At 42.0% G+C, this 23,443-nt stretch overlaps 2 protein-coding genes across 3 annotated transcripts; both read right to left on the bottom strand.

Annotated features, from left to right (window-relative positions):
• Window positions 1-136: 136 nt before the first annotated feature.
• clta (clathrin, light chain A) lies at window positions 137-6,468 on the bottom strand. 2 transcript variants are annotated; one of them, XM_068750816.1, is made up of 7 exons: window positions 6,291-6,468; window positions 5,623-5,651; window positions 4,914-5,031; window positions 4,613-4,724; window positions 4,158-4,211; window positions 2,692-2,727; window positions 137-1,530 (listed from the first exon to the last, which is right to left on the bottom strand). In XM_068750816.1, exons 1-7 carry the CDS (start codon window positions 6,466-6,468, stop codon window positions 1,359-1,361), a joined length of 699 nt encoding a protein of 232 aa, XP_068606917.1. In that variant the 3' UTR covers window positions 137-1,358. The 2 variants fall into 2 exon arrangements, with proteins under 2 accessions (XP_068606917.1, XP_068606918.1); XM_068750817.1 differs by lacking the exons at window positions 2,692-2,727; window positions 4,158-4,211.
• Window positions 6,469-8,514: 2,046 nt separating this feature from the next.
• On the bottom strand, window positions 8,515-13,374 carry gne (glucosamine (UDP-N-acetyl)-2-epimerase/N-acetylmannosamine kinase). The gene is made up of 13 exons (XM_068751230.1): window positions 13,339-13,374; window positions 12,950-13,086; window positions 12,533-12,779; window positions 11,810-12,017; window positions 11,560-11,712; window positions 11,241-11,453; window positions 10,860-10,947; window positions 10,550-10,760; window positions 9,993-10,122; window positions 9,662-9,883; window positions 9,064-9,246; window positions 8,864-8,980; window positions 8,515-8,750 (listed from the first exon to the last, which is right to left on the bottom strand). Exons 1-13 carry the CDS (start codon window positions 13,372-13,374, stop codon window positions 8,515-8,517), a joined length of 2,181 nt encoding a protein of 726 aa, XP_068607331.1.
• Between the last annotated feature and the right edge of the window lie 10,069 nt (window positions 13,375-23,443).

Below are 23,443 nucleotides of genomic sequence, written 5' to 3'. Positions count from 1 at the left end.
CCAAGTTTTACAAGTATCCAGTTTGTGGTATTGGTGGCTCAGAGTTAAAATGCGACAATTTGGGCAGCACTTTTTTTTTTTTTTACTTTTTAAAGTGGATTAAAGGAAGATTCGTAGACACCTAAATCGGCATTCATTGGTTGGAAACTAGTTTTAATTTAAACATGTGCAAAACAAAAGACGTATGCATGGGTTTCAACTACGACACGACTGTTCCGTAATGACGGAACGAAGCAACAAGTTGAAGCGGAACAGAACAGATATTTTTCCATTTGATTTGTGAAGACAAAAATGAACACATCTGCTATCCAGTTCAAGATCAATTCATATTTCATACATGTTTACCTACAGATAAATCAGTGCAGCCACATTCTGCACAATAACATTAACTACCCGGCTGAAGAATGACAAGTTTGTTTTGTTTTTTTACTTTTTTACTGACACTGAAATCAAACGGACAATGAACATGCATGGATGAGCAACAGCTGGCTAATACCTACTTGTAGTTCTCTTTAAAATCCACAACTGTCTAATTTCAGTGACAAAGTTTTATATACTGTATATATATTGCCTTCTGTATATATACATAAGTACACGCATTGAGTACATGCACACACCGTTGAGGTTTAAACACACACAAACTGGTCGTATTTATTGTAATGACTGGACTTTGTTCAGTTCCTGCCTGGAAAGGAAGGGTTTTCAAAAAGGAAATGCATAGTTTGGAAAATGTAACAAAACAAATGCCACAAGCAAACCCTACACTCACAGTTCAAAGTGCACACATTACATTTTGAGTTTTGGTCCTTAAAAAAAACATTTTGAAGAAACCTTGAAAGTACGAGGCGTGTGTTGGACAGCTAAAGAGGAAAGACGTCAGAGATAGTGTACAGCATGATGGGAATGATATGGGAACCGTATGAAACAGGTTGCAGTGCAACTGTAGGCCCAAACAGTTTAATCCTTCCCTTTTAGTATCCCAACTCAACACCGAACACAATACCACAGGGACCTGTGAGACCTGGTCTAAGTTAACAGCCCACTTAGTATATAAAGAAGGGAAGAAAGGAATTACATGGTCTTAACTGAACTGTTATGGAAGTGGTGCAGAAAAAAAGAACTAAGAGGGTGATCATCCAGCTGGTGCTTCAAGATTTATCTCAAATGGCCTCTCTGAAGAGGACAGCTGAAGGAAGGACCGCTGGCTGTGCTCTTCCACTGGGCCCTGAATGGCAAACAGGTACTTACAGAAGGAGTTTAAGTCGCCGTGTCTACAGAACGCATACGTATTGGGAGTTGGTTAACGCGTGGTGACAGAGGGGGCGATGGGGTACGGCGCTCTGAGCAGCTTCGGCTGCCTAGCGAACGAGCGGGGCCTGCTTCAGGGAGATGAGGACGGAGCGCATGCGCGACACGTCTTTGGCCTGCTTGCTTGACTTGGGGTTGAAGTCGCAGAGCCGAGCCACGCGCTCCCACTCCGTGCCGGGGTTGTTCTCGTCCAGATCCGAAATCATGGCCTCCTCAGCTGCCCTGCGTGCCACGGAAGCAACATGGAATAGAAAGCAATCAGTGGAGGGAGAGGTTTGATGCAGCAGTGTACATGTACAGCGCTGAGAAAGGCCTCTGCTGACCACCAACACACACAAGCATATCAGAAAAGTCAGTTTAAATTTAAATAAAGATTTGCCTGATGCAAATAGTTGAGGAATACACACTAAATCTATTGAGCCGACACGTCAGCAATAAACCTTCTGTTTGACAGGCTGTTTTTTTTGTGGCTTGGTTTGACTTTGGTTCAACAGAGTCCATCTCAAGACAAAACACACGACGGAAAACAAACACTCATTGTTCTTAACGCTCACAAATGTAAACAAGCTACAGCAGATTCATTACTGGGCATGCTCCCAACCCTGCTTAAACACTACAGAGTGAATGAATATACTTAAAAAACATCGATGACAAATCTAAATGACACAATGTAAAAATAAGGTGGGCTATGTATTTTTTTTTTGTCAAAAATGCTAAAATGTTCAGAACCAGGAAAGGAGAGTTTTCTGAAAACATTCCAACTTCGTCTTGTCCTGCGATTGCACATTAAAATTGCTTTCTGAATTACAAGAGCAAAGTGTAAGGATGATGAACTCATCTAAATACTTGTTCTTCAATTAACAAAAACTAATGCGCATTTCTTTTTAAATCAGACTTTAAAAGCTCGACGTGCTGCTGGGCCTTCGCCATGCGTTTACACTACAGGGGTTAACACATAACACGCAAATAAAAATGGATCTGGAGGCCAGAGATTACGCCTCAACAAATACAAGCCCTCATCATTCCACTGCCATGGTACCTCTGTGGTTAAACTTTCTCTACCCCGCCCCCCGCCCACCCAAGCAAAACCTCAGCAACAAACGACAACACGTTTCACAGAGCCAAATGGGGATGAGAAGCAAATGAACAATTCACTGTCACAACTACAGAAACACAAAAGGGACTGGAAGGGGCACGACATCACAGAGGGGACATTCCACACCGTACTTTTACCTAGGCAGTGGATAATGTTGGGATAGCTAACCGGGTATCTGTGCAACATGTACTACCGAACACACACACAGTCTACGCCATCAGAAAATCCTAACTATTTGGAAGGTCTTTTTTTTTTTTTGTGGCTTGACTTTTCTTTTTTTACTTAACTGGTCTAGGCGGTAGCAAGGATGGTTAATGTGTGTGCTTTAAGGCGCATAGGAAAAGAAAACAGGGAGAAACAGTTTCACAAGTCAGAATTTAGAAGAGAGAGGACGAAATGAAACACAGCAAAAATGAACTAAATGCAGATGTTAAAAGCCAGCATGCACAAAGCAACATTTTTAAATGCAAGTATTGCCAAAAGGTTTCTTCTATATGGTTTCTGTGCAGCCTTTGGTCTCGGAAGCGGAAAGAATCTCTCTGCTAACACTGATGCATCATTTCTATGTCAGTAGGACACTCAAGACATCCTCGTGTGTGTGTGTGTGTGTGTGTGTGTGTGTGCATCCACCAGAATACAAAAGTCAAGATATTAAAATGACATAAAAAATAGAAAACAGAAAACGAAGAACTACCCCTTTATCTGGAGCCAGTCCAAAACTCAATGGGTTCTTTCTCATTACATTATTAATACTCATTAATAAAGTATTCTGTTTCAGATTACACGCCAAACAGGTTTTAAAACAACAAATTAAAACAACAAAACCAAAGGCTGCACAACTCTGCATAGCTAGCTGTGCAAATTAGCAAATGATCCCGTAGGACAGCGGCAGCTTCCAGCAAATAACTGTCTAAAGCATGAACACAGTTCAGTTTGAAGCATTTGTGTTGATACAAGTACAGGCCCAGACAGATGTTTTTCCGATTAACAAGCAGCATAGATATCTGTGCAGCCTCATCTTGCACACAACTGATGCAATCACGTGTTACTATTGTATCATGTTAAACACGTGGTACCAGAAAATACAAAATAAATACACGTTTAAAGCCTTAATTAATGCAAAAACAAAGTCCACTGATGTACACACACAATTGCTTCAAACAAATCCATAAGCATCCTACTCCTGAATAATACTCTGAATTAATATTTTTTTTGGGGGGGGGGAGAATTACATTTATACACCGTTTGATAGGAAAGAAAACACACACTTGTTTAAACTTCATAGGATTAATGTAGGCAAATGTTAATTGTTGGAAACTTGTGCAACGTATTTGTAAATACATTTTGCTGAAATGACTAGAAGCAAAATGGTATGCTAGTGAATAAGGGGGGGGGGGGGTAACAGAGGCATGGTTGGGAAAGAAGAAATGTGATATCCATGTGGACGATAGGAGCCTGGCAGTGCGGCATGCAGCCGTCTCGTGACTGAAACAAGCATGACCTCATTAATGACATGCGTGAGAGAAGCTGAATAAAATTGCTTTAGTTTCTTCCTGAAGAAGAAACAACGTCCACAAGATAGATGGCTGAATTACTAATCTGAATAGTGCAAATTGGAAAATACACAACGGCAACACAAAGGTGAAGTAATGAATATGAAATGAATACGACGCCATCGGTTGGATCAAAACAAGCAAAAAGATGAAAGGGGCAGGGGGGGGGGGGGGGGGGGGTGTTAGTTGGAGCAACATACACATAACCAATGAGCTCAGAGAAGGGCTGCTTGAAGAAGTCTTCATCCAGCACCCTGGACAAACATCCGCCCGAACGACAGAGCAGCAAGAAGGCAGGAGAGAAGAGAGACAGTGATAAAAAGAGGAGGATGGAAACACGACTATTAAAGGTTAAGACACAATGATAAGCTCAGGCATAGCACCGGAGGCTAATAATACTGCGTTATTGTGTACAGGCTATGGTTGATCCGTTCCTTTTCATGCCCAGGAACCTACACATTAATTCCAAAATGCAGACTTTTCAGAACCATTTGTATCCTAAACTAAAAACCTTTTAAGACTGGTGCAGATCCTCCATTTTAATCTTGCCAAGACACAAATAACAACTGTTTTCTCATTCATAAAATATAACTATGGCCCCCCCAACCGCCGTTGTTCCTCGTATCCCGGTTCCAACCGCCCGTGAAGCCACTACCTGTTATTGGTTTTGGTTTTCTCCAGCTGCTCGTTCTGCCGAGCATGCCACTCCTCCAGCTCCACCTTAGCTTTGTCTTTCCACTCCAACTCCTGCTTGCGAGAGTTATCATCTGGGGATGGAGATCAGCGAGGGGTTAATATAGACATGGTGAAGCACACAAACTAGTAAGGAAGAGAGTAAGAATTCATGACCACTACATTGTGATGACGGTTAAAATTTAAGTTAAGCTAAAATATGTCAACCAAGTCAAAGGTTGAGACCCCAGCAGTTCCCTTCCCCTCTCCGGGTCTGTGCTTACCGAGCAACTCCAACCTCTCGCTCTGCTCCTCTCTCCATTTGCGTAGGCTTTCCGGTTCAGCCTGAAGCCTGTCTGCATTGGAGATTGCTGCATAAGCGTCAGATGGACCATTGCTTTCCTGAGACACAAGGGAGATGATGACAGTGCAGTGAAGAAACAGATTTTCTAATCCTGACTGATTCTTATAATCAGCATTTGAAGGCAGCTTCTTGATCTGCTGCATATACCGTCTGTGCTTAAAAACGATGTTTGGGAAGCATTATAAAAACAAACTCAAGTGTGAATTTTATCAGACTCGCAACCAGGAAGAAGTCCTGACGGTGCAAAAAGCAGTAATGTTGCAAAGACAGCAGCGGAAAAGGAAGTTAAGCGGATGTCAGAGCCAGACATCCAAAAGCAGAAACGCAGGGACGTCGCTCATATTCAACCAGATACAGTCGCGTGGATTTCAATGAGACCATCAGGTGACCAAATTATTGAGTAGAGCAATCAGAGGTGAAGGGTTCGCTTCCCAAACTACTGAATGTAAACATCAATCACATTTTACAGACCTAATTCCGGATCAGCTTTGACATGATTTTCTTTTCATTATTACCAGCACACAAACAAGCAGTTTTTGACATTTACATAAAAGCTGTTCACCGACTACATCACAACGAGACGATTCCAAAGTAAAACTGTCGAGTAGAGAAAGAATTAAGACGATTACCCCATGAAGGTCCCCGTTCACAGCCCCATCTAAAAAAAAGCAAAACAACTATTAGACATCAGGTAGACATGTTTGTTATGAATTCTATTCCCCTGCTGAGTCCACACTATTTCATAATACAGTACATCAGCGCTTCCCACTGAACAAAAAACTAATGAAAAGCTTCAAGGAAATGAGTCCGTCAGGGTCAAAGGGCCTAAAACTCCACTTCCTCTTAAGGATTATCCAGTTGTCTGAAAAACAGAAACCGAATCGAGTCAGAGCCAAACTTCAATCTCCACAAACTGGTGGAGCTCGGTCGATGCTATCTGACCGCTTCATTCATATCGGCGGTGCTAGCCGAAGCTAGAATTAGCTTGGCCCGACACATTAAGCATAGAGTTCTGATTCAAAGTTTCGCTTCCACGCGTTTCTGTTCCTTTGTTTATTCTAAGGTAACGCTGAAGCAGGTTAGCGTGACTGTTAGCCAGGTTAGCCTAGCGCCCTATCGGCTGTACAAGCTGAGCTAACGGTAGCTAGCTAACCGGAAGAAGTATCAGTTTTCTTTGGGATTGGTGTCCGATGAAACGTTTAGTGTCACCGTTTAAAAAAAGTACACGCAGTACTGGAAATAGCGTTAACTACAAAGGCAAATATTTAAGGCGAAATGTCTCTGCTCGGTGACCCACCGTTAGAGTCCGTCAGCGACGAGGGCACGTCTCCGCTGTCCAGGATGCTGAAGCCTTCGTCGTTTTCAATCCCCGCGATTTCGCTCTCTTGTTGCGCCAAGAACGCAGCGGCGGGGTCCTCCTCCGAGCCGACGCCGTTTCCGGCGGCCGGTGCGTTCAGCATGTCAAAATCATCCATGTTGGGCGTACTTGAGAGAAGACGAACGTCGGAAAGGAGACGCAGGTGCAGCAGTTCACCGAGAGCGAAGAGCTGAACGGGAAGAAGGACGATAAGCCTGGCGAAGCGGAAACGCTTCAATAACCAATCATAACTCAGGATTGTTGATCGACGGTACGCTGAACCAATAGCAGGACGACTGCTTCAAAATTGGACCAATCAGATCTGCATAGGGGTCCCATGATCAGCTACGTGCTGTCAAAGCTCACAAAAATCCGCAGTCGAGATGAAGCAGTTTGTTACAAATATTTCACGTTACATAATTCGACCCATATTCTTTTAATTAATATACAGATATTGTGTTATTATTAATTATCTAGATTAGTTTTGTCAGTTCAGAAACCAAGAATAAAGAGTCAAATAGATTTTGTCTTGGGTTTCTCTCTAAATTAAAGTTCTTTTATTCTAGGGTCAGACTACTATTCTCACTTAACTCTGACCATACATTTCCACATTGCCTAAGTTTTCCACAACATGCCCTCTGCCAAATGCCTGCAGACATGCGTGCTATTTCTATGCTGCAAACCAACAATGTTGGTTAATAATTAAAAGCTCTAGAATCTCAAAGGTCTCAGATGGCAAGCAAGAAGTCACCAGGCTCCAGGTCATTTGACTCAGTTTGTACAGTTGGGTTATAAAACATCAGTGACTCGCCAAGCGTTAAAGGCCTTCAGTGCTCCTGTATATTAGGCCGTAGGGGTTGAATTTAAAATTCAGAAACTGTAAGCACTAGCTTTTCCTGTAAGCAGAGTGCAGACCTTGCTGAAGGAAAACAACCACAGGCAAGCAGTGTTCAATCATAGCTTGTTGGCTTTACAGAAATGAAATGCTTCTCTTTGGTGCTGCAGGTGAACAATTATCACATGATCTGACTTAAATGGGGAAACCTAATTGATAATAATTACCGTATTCATATGGTTGTCTTATCAAACTGTTGATTTTTAATGATTGTAATCACATATAAAAGATCTGTCACATCATGAAAACATGAGTCTGCTTGAATTACAAAAATATTTATTGTTAATATTGAAAAGAAAACAACACATTTATTTGAAAAAAGCACAAGCAAGGAACTATGTTTTTAAATTAGCATGCACAATAAAATATGTAATCGTACCGGTAAATATTTCTGGATACTTCAGAATGCAAGAAAATGTCAAAATCAGTTCTTCATTAGATCTGAGGTAATTACAATGAGATGATATGTAAAATGTTTTGTGAACTAAGTTCAATGTAACACATGAACTGTATCTTCACTTGTCATCAGTGACAGCGAAAGCCTTCGCGACTACACCGTCAATCGTCTTCCAAAACCTTAAACAGCTTAATTAATAATAAAACATGGAAATGTAACATAATAACTTGTCAGTTACCCTTTTCTCAAAAAAATCCAAACTAATAATGAAACCTTTGTTCAAGATTTATAGAAAAAAAAAGACCTGTAATAACAGATAACGGGAAAAAAGCTACAGGAGAATGTTTCAGTAATAATTTTGGTCACATCTGAAACAAACTTTCTATACTAAGAGACATTTCTATCCAGCTACATTACATTACAGGCAGTACAGCAAAGTACTGTCAGGGCAGTTTTGGCTTGAAGATGCACATATTTGTGCAAATAATCATCTGATGATTATTTGCACAAATATGTTCTAACTTCAAGAAAGTATATATATAAAAAAAGATGGCGGCCTTTCTAGCCTGTGCCCCATTTTACAAATTACATTATCTAGGAATCTGGCCAACAGGAGAAGCCATGATTGTCACAGGCATGTATTTGTATTTTTCCACTTTTGAAATTACAAGCAAAACTGCTTGCATAGAGGACATCAATGAGAAAAAATATTTAACTGCAAAACAAATATGACTGAAATACATTATACTTCACTCTAGTCTTCAATATGCTTCCTCTAGATATACTTAAATACTTACTTCTGGGCACTACCACGACTAACCTAAGTTTTAAAGTCATGTTGGTGGCTTACCAAACCAGTACTAGCATGTCCTTCAATAAATCCTTCTGGTTGCATAGTCGAGTACCATGCTCGCTGCTCCTAGTAAAGCTGGTTCCTCCAAGTCTGATGTGAGCACCTTGATGCTCTGAGCAGAGAAGAGGGCTCTCTCAGAGATGATACGCTGCACTGGGCCCTGATAGTAAGAGGCCAAGACCCCAGACAGGATCACCAGCGTGGGGTTCACTATGTGGAGGATGTTAATGATGCCCACGCCCAGTGCTGTGCATGCTGTGACGAGGAAGGGAAAAAAAACAACAACAAATGGAAATTTATTTTATTTCAAAACGATATTACATTTATTTAACAGGTGTGTGTGTGTGTGTGTGTGTGTGTGCCCTGACCGTTGTTCAGGACAGCGTCAGCTTTGGAGTTCCCCAGTCTGGCTGCGCTGATGAGATGGGCAGCAGTGATTGGCTCAGACAGCTTCATATCCATCCCCTTCACCTTCAGCAGGTCCTCTGAGAGACATTTAGCACACAGATCAGCAGCTTCTCTCATCCTATTCCTTGACGCTTTACATATGCAAAAAAGCAACAATCACCGTCATGCAGCCGTTTGGCCTCTCTCTGCAGGGCCATGCCGGATGCGTAGGCCTCGATGCATCCTTTACTGCCGCAGGAACATTCCGGGCCGTCTAATGAAACCATGATGTGACCCAGCTCTGCTGCGCAGAAGGTGGTTCCATGCACCAACTCATTTTGATGGATAATCCCTCCTCCAATACCTACACACGGATTCAGGATATTTTACGTCCTCAGATTGCCAGTGCATATTATTAAAAAGTTAATACACTTTTATCTATTACATTTAAATAAGATGATTGTGATGAGATTGATTTAGAGTACATTGTACCCAAGTTGAAATACTCACAGTGCCGTAGCAGGAGACTTTGCATTACCATTTTTCAAACTACCATGGCCATGAATCAAATTCAACTTCAGGATGTATATAGTTTTTTGTTTTTACAAATATTTTACAATATTTTGTGGCACTCTTACCATTAAAACACAACATTGGAAGAAACCTAAAAAAAAGCTTCAAAAATATCTAGATACGCAACAATTTCATTCAAAATAATTCACAACACTGAACTCTTCACACTGTTGATGTGGCTCGGAGGAAAAGGTTCTACTTCTCACCGGTTCCTGTGATGACAGTTGCAAAGTTCTCCACCCCTTTGCCATGACCAAACTTCTTCTCGGCCAATGCAGCGCAGTTGCCGTCATTGTCGACCCAGACGGGGAGGTGCAGCGAGTCGGAGATCGGTGTTCTCAGGTCCACTGACGTCCACTCCTGGATCAGCTTTGTTGAGTGTAGGACCACACCTTCTTGTGGGTTTACACGCCCGCCTGTGGACACTCCTAAGATGTAGAAGAAGATCTCATTTGTTGACAAAGCCAACCAATGAAGAAATCTTGAAATGATAACTAAGAAGAAAAGTATGATCTTTCCACAGTGGTGGTTTCATACCAACACCGAGTATTCTGCAGTTGAGACAGACGGCGTCCCGCATGGCATCTGCACACATCTTCAGTAAGAGATGCATCCTCATCTCAAAGGTCTTTGGATTGGCCTGGGTGTACTTCTTTACTATGTTACCCTGGACAAAGAGGGAAACAAACTGAATCACAATGAAGAGACTGTATCTATGATAATAGTGTTTGGTCTGCATGGCCCTTTTATGGTTTTATTGGTACAAAACAATTAATCTTTCCTTCCTTTGTTTGCCATTTTGTTTTTTTTAGTTTGTTGTTTAAAAGAATATCTCAAGAAGTTCAAGAATACATTTTTGAAATTTCTGGAAATTTAAAGATTTGGGCCATATTCAGTTCAGTATTTGGATCTCAAAATTGTTTTGCAGATTCACTTTAGGTATGTACTTGGAGTTTAAAATTGAATTAGAGCTTTATTAACACCAATTTGACTGAAAAGTCAAAACAAGTATGGCTGTGTGGACATGAACAGAAGCACTGAGCTCCTGACCAACACACGGCTCGTATAAATGTGGTGACAACTGAAGAGCCTACCCTCATGCAGACGATGGCCACTCTGAGGTTCGTTCCTCCGAGGTCGACAGCCAGAGCGCTCTGCGTCTCCAGGATGTGATCGATGTCCTGGGAGATGGTGTCTTTCACCGGGGGGAAACAGAAAGTCTTCTGAAGTGGCTCATCCAGATCAATGGTGCGCAAAAACTTGAGAATACGGGGAACTGCATTGCCGTCTCCATAAATCTTAGAGCTGATAAGAAACAGAAATGCACCTTTGTTCATATCATTGAACTTAGTACAAACTGAAAGGCTATGCCCAGTGCAACAAGGTGCAACATACTGGTCGTACCAGGGATATCTCTTTCCAAACTGCAGCTCCAGAGCGTGGTAGATCTTATTCTGAGTATCGGCATCTCTGACATGTAGAACATTTTCACCTGCCAGAGATCGGTACACGCTATTATTCAACAGCCTGAAGCAGATTCATTTCACGGGATAATCTTGCTAATAGGATAATGATAATTTAAAATGTTTTAAAATGTTTGTGTCTTCAAAATACGACACTGACATGAAATACAAATTTCCCAGCGAAGGGAAGGATTTGGAATCTCCCCTCTCGCTCAGAATGAGCAAAAGTAAAACCAGATCACCAATATTGATCAATATCAAAAGAAAACTTCGTCAGAACCCACTGCAGTACACTAATTCTATCCATTTCTGCCATATGTACCCGTTTCCCTGCCGGTTTGCCTTGTTCCCAGGTTAACGACGGGGGTTCCGAAGGCCCCGGCCTCTCGTACCCCACCGCTGCTGTTTCCTATCATGCAGCCGGCGTGACACACCAGCTGGACAAACTGCTCAAAGGGAATGTGTTTCACTGCCCGGAAGTTGGGGTGCTGCTCGATACCCTTCTTTCGCATCACGCGCACCATCTCCTTGCTTCCTGTTAACACAGGAAGCAACATTCAATGAATTAAAGAAAACCATGTTGCACATTTCCTTTGACACGAAACTCACAGGAGGAACCAATGGAAGCAGTATGAACTCACCAGCGTCAATGTTCGGGAAGAGGATGAGCGTCGTTTTATTGAAGGATAGAAGGGCATCCAGCATCAGCCCGTAGATCTTGATGGATTTCTTGATGTCAGTAGTAACAGGATGTTGCAAAGCCACAATGTAGTCATGCTCCAGCACCTTGTCACCTGCAACATGATTTAACACTTGACGTAAATCCACGCATGTTGTTTCATACTTGTGATTCCCCCCTCCCCCCCCCCCCCCACACACACACACACATACCCAACCAGCTCTTGATAACATCCATGTAGTCCTCTCTGTGATGCGTTGACAACAGTTTATCATATGAAGGGCAGCCAGCCAGCAGGATGCGGGAGTGATCCTCACACATGGCGATGAGGTGCTGCTCCGCCACGCGTGTACAGCAGGCATGGTAATGGGCCAGTTTGCTGATGGCGTGGCGGATTGAGTCATCAATTGTACCACTCACCTGGGTAAGACAGCGAGCAAGAGATGCGGTATTAAGAGATTGTATAACAACACTGTATAAAGCACACTGATATCTAGACCAGTTTGATATGACGAAACGTTCTGTCCTGATATATAAAGTAATCCTGCATATGAGCCTCAGACAAGGCCCAACAGATCCCTCAAAATCAAATTCAGAGCCATGTAACCATAATTTACAGTGTTCTACCTCCTCAAAGAATTTGATCGGTATTTTATTTGAAACAAAATGTTCAAATTCAAAGATTCTGATAAATAATAAAGCATGTTGGGGGGAAAAAAAGCTACAAAAGACTGCATGACATCCGGAGAACGAGCACACGAAACCTCAGCACATTGGTCTCACTTTGTCTTTGATGCCATTAAAGGGTTACGAACTTTGCTATGAGCTGCGTCCAGTGACTTATTACATTTTTCTATTTTCAAATTGCAGATATCTTTAATGAGTAAGTCCTCTGTGCAACACAGGATAAATTTCTCTCAGCCCTTTCTCCTCACCTCTCCTCCCTCTACATGAAGTATTCTAATGTTCATCAATGCTGCAGCAGTCGCTAGAGCCAGTGCGTCAAATCGGTCACCGTGTACAATCAGGATGTGGGGACGCAGCCTCTGAAGGACATCGGGGAGTTTCACAAGCGCCAAGCCGACGCTCTCGACCATAGCTGCCTCATCTTCTCCTCTAACGATGGTGTGGAGCTTTGAGCCGATGTCAAAGTCGTCCTGTTCAATCATACGAAAAGTGTTCCTGGAGCGCAGGAAAAAGCAATCATTGATTGGAAACACCTGACGAAAGGAGCAAAGTCACACGATGGCACATACCTAGACCCAGCTGAACAGCTGTCTGTGGACGCTTACATATTATGTCCTTTTCCAGATTCACTACTTCAATGCTTTGGCATTTGCACTCGTCCTTACCCATAGTCATCAATGAGATGGGATCCAAGCACCACGACTTCCAGTTCAAATTCATCTGGGTGGGATTTGATCCCAAACATGATGGGGGCCAACTTGGAGTAGTCTGCTCTGTTGCATGTCGCCACGCAAACCCTTAACTTCTTCTCACACTTTATTAAAAGGAAGTTTAACATTAGGAGGTTTGATTTAATATGCATGGTACAAAAGGACACACACACACACCTATCACCATTAGATGCTTGATGTGTTCAATTATTCCAACACAGAACACTAAAAATACTCTCAATATTGCTTTCTGCAGGAATACTACCAAGCCTTCTGTATTCCTGTTTGCCTCTCGGTACTTTAAGAACGATAATGGTCTGAATTACCTGATTTTGCTCGTCTGCCCTTTTCTTCTCCATCTTTTCTCTGCCCCGCTGCATTGTCATATAGTAAAGCTCCTGTAAAACAAAAACAAACAAAAAGTAGAGAGTAAGCTGCAGTTGGGACTTAATAAAGTATTATCCTTTATTTCCCATCACTAACTCACAGGGCATACTCACTCGTGCCTTCCAAAAAACTCAGACGCTGTAGCAAGAAAACACAACAAAACTACACAAAAAAATGTTTTACACGAAGACACATTTTTCCAGAAACTTGAAACATTTGTGTGACAGTGCAGGTCAAGCTATGACTGATACTCAGGTGTTTTTGGTGGCAGCCGTTTCCTTCATTCCTCGTGTTACACGACGACGGTACTGCCATCTGCTGCTACGAATGCAATATGAGAGATCCACTTTCCCAAACGGGAATTCAAACTCTTGCCTTGAAAAGGCAGAAAAGAGCGATTTCCCAGGGGTCCTTTTTCGTATAACATGCAGAATCGCTTTATATATTTTTGAGCCACTGTGGTAAACCGCGGGGATCTTGAATTCCAGAGAGGATTGAGATGTTAGAATTCCCAAACGCTCAAGAGTAGACTTTAACCACCGACTGAGCTACGTGTCACTCCGCTGCACTCCAGGGAACAGGAACTAAAGGGTCATTAACAACAGACTGAGCTAATAAACAGGATTATAAGGAAACGAATCAATGGTGAACAAGCTACTCTGTAGGGTTCGCAGGTTTGTACATCTGTGATGAACCTCCCCACACGTCACTGGCTAAATTAATACTTTAATGAACCATCAAAGGGAACAAAGTCACAATTTAAAACCAGTGGAAGAGAACAGAGTTGCAACAGCAAAATATTAACTGGTCAAAGTTAATACTTTAACCAGTTATTGCGGTGTTATAAAACCATTAGATTTTACAACACCCCAAATAAGAGTTATACGAGTCTGATCTACTTATTGGCGTTTCTTAAGAAGCTTCAACATCAGAAATTCCAAATCAATTGTTTTTTTTTTAATTTCATGTCAAGCTTTATTGTCAATGAACAGAAATCCGACTGCAACCTTTTAGCTGCTGCCCCGTTTACAATCATTTACATAATGTTTTTAAGAAATTACATTGTTTATGAGAAGTGATTAAAATAGTTCTGATTAATTATTAACAACATAAAAATAAAAAGTGCCACCTGTGTAACAAGTAAGCAAAGGCGTTGTACTATTTACCCCCCCCCCCCCATCCATAGGTGGACTTTGTCAGTGACACGATGTCACCTGACTTTCTCCTTTGGTTACATGTAAATTAAAGTCGCCATTCCCTGCTTGCACAGATGACCTGTATGCCGCTCTTCTGCTGGTAGTGGCATGGTAAGTGAAAAGCTTGACTGTTCCTGTTATTGCATCATTGAAGAAGAACTGTGGCTGAGATTTACTTTTGGCTATTTTAAATTCTTTCTTCTGTTAATCATCCTGGGTTTAGTAAATTCTTACAGTACAGACTGGATTCCCACTGAAAACAAGCAGCGTATAAGACCCATTCATTGCTGATGTGCCTTTCCCTTCTAATCATATCAGTTGTATCATGAAAAAAAAACCCAAAAAACGTCTTGGACTAAATGCTGCGATTTACCCTGAATCTCATTCAGCAAATCATGACTTCTACTCAAGCATCACAAGACAGCATCCGCAGCTTCTGTAGTGGTGTGGGGGCAGGGACGCATGCGGGCAGCAAAGGACGGGGATGACATGACAACAAGGTACATTGATAATATACAGACAAGACGAAGGGGTAAAGATAAACTGGGAAAGAAAGGATGGATAAGACAAAAAGAAAAATAGGAAAGGAAGGAAATGTAAAGGGTGGAAAAAAAATCCAGCTGACTCACATGTGGGCTTGTGCATAAAGAGCCCAGTTGCTTTTCCATCCCACGCTCTGTGGATTCTCCGCTACAAATCCTCTCTGCCTGCTCAATCTTTCTGTGTTATATTTTGTGTGTCGCTCAGACGCGTTAGTGAACAGAGGAAGGGCGTGAGCGAACTGGCATCAGAGGAAGACAGAAAGGAAGAGGGTGGTGGGGCGACACAGACGTACTGTCGGAGGAGGGACCATGAAAGACGGGGGGGGGGAGTCGATTTGGATTAAAGCTGCTGATTGGCTGAGCAGGAGGAAGAAAGAACATGCGGCCTCCTGTCATGCACAGAGTACTCTGTAGGTTGTCTCGGGAGCCCTTATATTTTAAAATACAGTCGCTACATGTTTATTCAATCAATGAACTTCAAAGGTAGAATGTAGAATATTATAGGAAATAAATGTATTTATTCTGTGTCATGAAACTCGATAGCTCTAATGCCACAATTCCCCATAAACCTTATTATTTGTGTGGAGTATCCAGAACTATTTATCAACTATAGATGATTGAGAATATTTGCATGGTTCTTATTATTAGCTCAAGTTGCATATACTTTGGCTCTATTGTTTCCATTAGGCTGTATCTTTTTATGAGTGCGCACTCATCCCTTTATTTTTGTTAATCATCAAAGCTACAGTGACTCTCTGTTCACAGCTGAACTCTGGTCTTCCCTCTCCACCTGCACGCCTTCGCCTCATTGGTTCCTCTTCGGTGACACTGAATGTCCTTCCTTCAACAGATACAGCCGTGGCGAGAGGGCAAATGAAAACAAACGCGTGAAGCTGATGTAGTTTACTTTGGTCTTCAGCTCTGATTCACAGCTGGGTTCACCGACTCGCTCTTCCAGGGTTCTTTGTTTACTTAAGAAGTTCAAGAACCTGCAGACTTTTGCGCTCTTCAGTTTACCAAAGAATTCAAGGCAAATGTCATATTATTTTTGTACAAATTATTGATTTTCACCAAAGCAGAAAAAGGTTTGGCTTTAATGAATCTCCATATCCAAAGGGCTAATGTTCCCACAGAGCTTTCTGAAGCAGTTCTATAACAAATGGAAGAGTCTCTGGGGGTGTCCTGAAGCCAAGACGTTTACATTCACTTTGAATAAATGCTAAGGCCATGTTGAATTCCATGTGCTGTCCTCTCAAGAGCTGTTACCTATATTTCTTTTTCCTCCTTTAAATAAAAAGCAATGAATTGCTGCCCAACTGTCTTTTCTGTTATTCTCTCTGCAAATCTCAAAAGCCACCATCTCCACGTATTTCACAATGGGTGTGTGCATTGCTAGAGATGAGCACGGCTGAACTGGGTGCAATTTAGACCAATAAACTTTAAATAAACAAGCAAGTTGCACTTTGAGACACACACACACACACAAGGGTCAAAGTATATTGAACTCTACAAAGGATCCACATTCATAATTTGTATGTTTTAATAATTAGTAATTTGTGCACTGTTGCCTTTACACTAATGAAACAAGGAGTAAAGTGTCAATTAGGTGATGATGGAATAAAATACTGAAATACTCTCGAAATATTTTTTTTTTTGCCTAAGTATTAGTTATATAATATAATGTATATTAATCAAGTAAAATATTATTATTATTTTTTACAATAACAGAGAAATTAGTCATTAATTAATAATTAATTAAATAAAATCATCATATTGTAATAAATACTTTAGTTGATAAATAAATACTGTATCTATACTATAATAAGTACATGCAGAGTGTTGATAGCTGCATGCAGCAGAACCAGAAGTCAAGCATTTTTAATGGACACTACACTTTTAACTCAAAACTAATATAACAGGGTTGTAACTTACAGTCTGTATTGACACAGTTGAGACTAACCCTGTTTATAAAGGACTCATATAATGCGTTATAAAGCAAATGCAGCTCTATTAGTTTATAAGATGCTGCCATCTAATGCTCTCCATGAGGAAAGTACAGAGAACACTGCACAATCACTTCCGCTGATACTATTACAAAGGATTAGCTGAGAACTTACATTTTAAGGTTTTAATTATTTGACTCTTATTTGAATCTTTAATAAACTTGACTTTGGGATGAAAGGCTTTTGAAAAGGTTTTTTTTATAAACTATTGTTTCTCTCTGTGAATTATTTCACATGTGGCCTACTTTGACCTTACCCCTTATCGATCACAAATAATTATTAAATGCATCTTAAAAATGCTCGAGAGAGGCCTTTCCTCATCATTCGGTCCACTTTGATTCCGTTTCGATTTGAATCAATTATTATATATATATATTTGGTTTACTAATACCGGCTGGAGGCGAGCACTATTTAACAGTTTCTGTATTCTGTACAGATGCAGAAGAAATGAGGTCTGTAGTTCGGCTTCCCCTGAATAAACGAGTCCCGGCGGCGAGCTCCGCGTCATTATATCCCGTTACACAGCGGTCTTGTTTTTATTTAAGAAGTTATATCCCAGGGTTTGCGGTTCCCATTCGACGGGTCGGACGGGGAACAATTCCGAATTATCAACTCCAATAAAGTGTTATTCTGCTAGTGCACTGGGCAATTTGTCTAAAAACATCATTTACGGACTTATGGCGTGGCACTTCACCGTTAGCTAACGCTAGCTGGTGAACCCAAACAACCAGCTAGCTGAAGTTCTCCGCCGTAACCGTCCGCGCTGCGCCGGAGCGGATCACCGCCGGATCCTGCGCGCAATTACCTTCAGATCTGCAGAGGCGCTGTTTTCATCTCATGATGGGTCGTTTTCGCTTCTTTATCCGACGCGCAGAGTTTCCAGCGGAGCCACCGTTATTAAGCACCTCGGTCACTCATGGGACGGTTGAGGGGGGGGCGATGGGGTCGCACCGTCAAGCCTCCGGGGCGGGACGAGACCGGATGCGCGTGATTAGAACTTCAGAATAGGATGTGTGTTCTGTTCCCTTTAAGAACACACCACCTTAAACAACCAAATGGTTTGAAAAAATAAATACATTTAACAGTCTACAATTATTAAAGTCACAATCCCTCGCCCGGCGCCTCCTTCTGTCTTTAATATCTAATTTTCAGGTAATAAATAGGTCAGGACTGTGATGGATGGATGTCCTGTGCTGCTTCTCTTTCTCCCTCCGTCCTTTCTATCTCTGTTCATGTGCTGCTCGTGGATCACAAGGATCACAATAGCCTGAGGCAACAGTTTAAAAGCTCCAGTCCAGTGTCAGAACTGGGAGGCTTCTGGACCGGAGACAGCTGGTTCTGATGCCTCTCAGATTGGGAGTTGTAATTTTCATATATATATATATATTTCTCTCAATAAATCTCATGGCTTTTGTCCCTTTGAATGCATCTTTTGTGGTTACTTTGGGGTCATTGTTGGTCATCTGTTAGCCCCTCGGCGCCACTTAAATGTGGGGCGTAACAAGGATATGCTGGTCAGCTGATGCAGGGCTTTCCTAGAACATCAGCATCATTTTATGTTGCACTACTTTAACTGAGATTGTATTCCCGCCACATTAAATATTAAATTATTGTAATGTTGCACCACTAGGTTTAGTTCACGACTATGATTGTGTTCAGATAATCCATATAACACAGTTATATGTTCGTAAAATCAATGTGTAAAATATAGTAAACCATTGCTGAAGTATAACACAGTTAAATTAGTTACATCTATCTATCTTCTCTAAATATCTCTAGATAGAGATAAATGTATTTATATATACAAAAGAGTCCTACTAAAAGCGCTACTGCTACCAGGTTCGACTAACTTGACCTTGGAAAAAATCTCTATTTTTTGGTAATATACCCAGTTGCATAGAAGCATAATATAAAGAGAAAGAGAGTGTTTCTCTGAAGCGCCGTTGCAGAGCAGCAACCACATGGCAGTGATAAAGTGGCAGCAGTTTGTCTCAGCAGCAGCCCCCATAGCGGCTGCTGCTATTTTATAACTGTGCTGCATTGCAGAGGTATTTCCCCCACAGCCTGGACTGCAGTTGCACAAGATCTGAGAGCAACATGGCTTTGGAGGAGTCCTGAGAGGCCAGTGAGTGGGTGGGGTGGGGGGGGGGGGGGGCTGATGGGATTAGCCTGAAAAAAGAAATGAAAAGAAAAGGTTTTAGAAGCTCTGATGCCTGAGAAAGAAAGAAAGAAAGAAATCTAAATTGGTGTGGCCTGGAGTCTGAGATTTTGTGTGAATAAGTGTATGTATGTATATATTTGTGTGTCTCAGTGTTGTTGTTTTTTGTTAAGACGCAGTAGAACGTGTACAGACATTAAAATACACTTACTTGTTTTCTCCCTCTGCTGTCCAATGTCCCTGCATATACATACCTGGATGTTGCAGCAGTTCAGATCATTGTGCAGATGAATAAATACATTTACCATCCAGTTTGGGTGCGGAGAGGATCTTATCATAGCGGTGTGATAACAGTCAGGAGAGATTGCAGGTATTCCCTGTGTGAACGAGGGGACCCCAGAAATAGCAAACAAAGACAGAAGATAAACAAAATCCAATCTGGACACAGGTGATGAATTTTTAACTGCTTAGCACCCTTTTATCTCCTCTCCTTTCTTGGTGATAGCTTTCAATCGCCTGGTGGTTTCCTGGTGCAGTATTGATAAGGAAATAGTGAAATGGGAGACTCTGTGAAAGGAGATACAGATTCAGTGACCCAGAAGTTCACACAGTCTTGATTTTAAAGTTTTATGTCATCCTCAGCATCATGTCACATTATGATTGCACTGAGATGTAAATGGTGCTGGGACAGTGTGTGTGACTGGAGTTTGATGACTGCAAACAAGTCGACTCTGTTGGTGTCGGCTAATACACAACACGCTATTTTGGTATTATTTAATAATTGCATCACATTTGTCACCTTTTTGAAGTCGGTGGGAGTTTTGATATCACAATGCTTCAATATATTTATATAAGTAAATTTAGAAAACTGATAGTTTTGTTGGGAATCATCTGCACAGAATCGGTCACCTTTAAACGATGCACTTCACATACTGTCCACCCGGGGGCGGTAGTTTAACGAGAACGTTGATTTCATTGCTGTGGCTGCAATGGAAGCCAAGGTCTCTTTCAAGGGCACGCATCATATCTGCAAAGTCACATGCATATCAGAGAGAGAGGCTGGATGAGCGTTTCCACCGAGAGCAAACGGCAGAATAACGAGCAGGAGAAAAACCATTTTGGTCTTGATAACTCACTGAAGGGGCACCGACTCTGACACAGCAGCTCGCGCCCCGCTCTCACTGCAGTTGATATTTTAGAGGCGGGATGATGATGTACTTAACTTGCACTAATTAGAATTTGTGAGCTATTCTGAAAAGCGATTCAGAGTTTTCCAAAGCGTTTTCTTTTCTTTTTTTTTGCAGTAAACTTGCTGTAGTGCTCTCATAAAGCGCCCCCAGCCTTACCTTTTATAATCATTAAATATTCATGTGCCTTCCCGTGTGTATATATAATGTATTCACTGATCTCCAATGCACTGGAAAGCTTGCTATCAGCAGATTGTGTGCGCGTGGATGTGTGCGTGCATATGAATGCAAGCGTGTGCATCTGCAGGATGAGACACAAAGCAATCAATATACACTGATTCACTGTCTTCTGGATGAATGGAGTAGCAAAGGACAGCGGCAGGGAGACTGGTGGCGCTGTGGTCTCTGTTTTACACAATTATGTGTTTGCCTCATTTCTATAATAACCTAAAACATGCGATTAAAGGTTTGATCTCGGAAATTAAAAGTTCCCTCAGATCAGAGTGCAATCAGAATCACTGTCAGTTGGTTGTGTTGGCAGGAAGTGTCTATAAAAATGACCCCCCCCCCCCCCCTATGCTTCCTGTTTCAAACTGTGTCTGACATGCAAATGTGTGAAAACGCAGGGAGGTAATTTCCATCAGTCAACTACCATGTTTATGTTTAGCCATCTGCCAACCCCAGCTGCGGCGGAAGCGTAAAGATCCGTTAACTAAAAGCAGAACGGTCATAAAAATAGCCCCTCCCCGCTAAAGAAAATAAAAAATTCTTTGCCTAAATTGAATTCCTTTTCTGTTTTTGCCTCAATATGTCGACAGCAGAAATGACACCAGTTACAGTTTCCTAATCTGTTTATTACAATAAAAACATCTCTGTCAACATTTATTTTCAACATAGCTTCATTATCATGTTCGCCAAACAGTGCAAACTTTAAACTACGGATTGGGAAAATGGAGATTCTTCTGTTTTAAACTGGTGAATAAAATAAAATAAAATGTGCATGTAAACAGAAGCATGGCGAAGCAGGATAAACAGGAATCATTCAAACACCTCGTCTTTTACATACTGTGGCAATGGATGCACAGAACACACACACACACACACACACACACACACACACTCTCAATCAACATGGGCCATCGATTATTACTGTAAAACTGCACTGTCAGCACAATCTTCCTGGATGCTGTGTGTGAGGGGGGATATTATTCCGCCTCATAAAACTATGAGTATTGATCACTGCACCAATCGACACACACACACACACACAATGCTAAAGATGCACGTCACACATGTACATCTTGGATTGAGGATTGATCTCTTCCTTTGCTTGTTCACGTCTCTTTAGACAGGGATTACTGTCAGGCGTGTTCCGTCTGGAAACAGCCCTCAGTTTGTCTCCTCAGACACTTTGGTTCCAATCCAAATCGTTTGTGCACTCTGTCTGTGGGGAGTTGTGAGTTATCATTTTAGAGTCAAGCGCTAATGTAAGCATTTGCAGCATGAGCAAGCAAAGACTTCACCAGTCCCTTTTTTGTGGTGCGTCAACATTTGAGCGGGTGTGACAGTGATGATGTGGACTAGCCGTCATCTCCGCTCCGCTCTCTGCGTGCTATTGTCTCTGTCAAAGAATCATTAGAGTTATATTCAAAGAAACATCTTCATCTAAAGGACTGGCAACACGAGTTCCTGAAGCTCAAAAGTGCATAAGAGTAATATGAGGCATCTGTTCGTGTCACAGCATCCTTTTCTGAGCTACTTCGGCCGACTGTGGTCGAGCCGTCCATCTGATTTTTCAAAACAAAAGCATTTGTTACAAGTTTGAAATCAAAGCCCCTCAGAGTGATCTCCACTGTTGCTGTCCACCGCGCTATCCTTCCTCAATGCTCGCGTGGTGGGCGGGAACACAGCTCCCACCTTCCTTTCACGTTTCCCTCTTCGCTGCATTGCTCCGTGACAGACCTACTGCATAAGCTTTCTGGGGCACGATGATGCGCTCAGCCCTGGACGCTTGCCAAGTGTTTTTGTAAATCAGAGTGGGGGGGCCCCCCCCAACATCCTGCAGTATTTTATTCCTGTTTCAGACGAGGCACAGGGGAAGGTACAGATTAGACCGAAGGCAGGGGGAAGTATTTGCACTCAGCAATCAAAGGGGTGTCGCGAACACCGTCTGGTGATTGCGCTACCAAATGCGCAGTGAGGACACATGATGCTCTAGAACTGGAGCACCTGCATTCAGCAAGGATCGTTTGTCGGAGAGCAGGCGGCATGCTGCATACCCATGCTGTGACTCTGTTCCTGAGCGGCATCCTTCCAGTCCACCCTTTTGCCCCACTCATCAAGGCAGAGTGATGAGATGCATTTCAAGCAATGTGCTTTAATCCCATTATTTTCGAAACACAAGTAAAAATCGTCTCTCCAATCTGGATTGTTTCCAGTGGTCCCACAGCGCTGCTTCCTTCAACACCTCTTCGGTCCGCTGAGGCCCCGGGGGAGCAGCTGAACTCTTGACACTACAATATGGTGTAAACCAACTACACAAGGGGTGTTAGCCAATCAAATGAGAGCTTCGGTCTTATTATAAATATGTCTAAGGACTGCAGGCTTGATTAGACGATGAAACGTCGTGCTTCCCATACCTGTGACTGGGACTGATATGTATTCTGTGGCTCTGGATGAAAAGCTGAAAGGATGCAGAGGAAGACGATATAAAAATGTTATACTGGAGAGAGTCTATAAAGGAGAGTCCATTCAAAAACAATAGTGTTTAGTGACAAAGTCCAGACACAAACTTCTCACCTGTACAAAGTGAACATGATGTTTAAAAATGAACGTAAGGATCTTTCGAGAGATGACGAGAGGTTAAATATTGACCAGCAAAATGCAGATGTCTCAGATGTAAAAGATCTTTGACAATTTCACGTATTTATCAGTTTACTTGCATCTGAATGAGAATAAATAACGAAAATGCTACCC

This window comes from Brachionichthys hirsutus, chromosome 17 (assembly GCF_040956055.1).
Source record: "Brachionichthys hirsutus isolate HB-005 chromosome 17, CSIRO-AGI_Bhir_v1, whole genome shotgun sequence".
Lineage (NCBI taxonomy): Eukaryota > Metazoa > Chordata > Actinopteri > Lophiiformes > Brachionichthyidae > Brachionichthys > Brachionichthys hirsutus.
Note: the sequence above shows the minus strand (reverse complement) of the source record. Positions and strands in the feature narration are given on the sequence as shown.

Coding starts and splice junctions, on each gene's coding strand:
- gne (XM_068751230.1), bottom strand. CDS start 13,374: ATGCAGCGGGGCAGAGAAAAGATGGAGAAGAAAAGG. Junction 13,087..13,338: donor AAAAGATGGAGAAGAAAAGG/GCAGACGAGCAA, acceptor TGTGAGAAGAAG/TTAAGGGTTTGCGTGGCGAC. Junction 9,247..9,661: donor AACTGTCATCACAGGAACCG/GTGAGAAGTAGA, acceptor ATCCGTGTGTAG/GTATTGGAGGAGGGATTATC.
- clta (XM_068750816.1), bottom strand. CDS start 6,468: ATGGATGATTTTGACATGCTGAACGCACCGGCCGCCGGAAACGGCGTC. Junction 2,728..4,157: donor TCTGAGCTCATTGGTTATGT/GTATGTTGCTCC, acceptor TGCGCCTTAAAG/CACACACATTAACCATCCTT. Junction 1,531..2,691: donor CCTTGCTACCGCCTAGACCA/GTTAAGTAAAAA, acceptor CGTGGCACGCAG/GGCAGCTGAGGAGGCCATGA.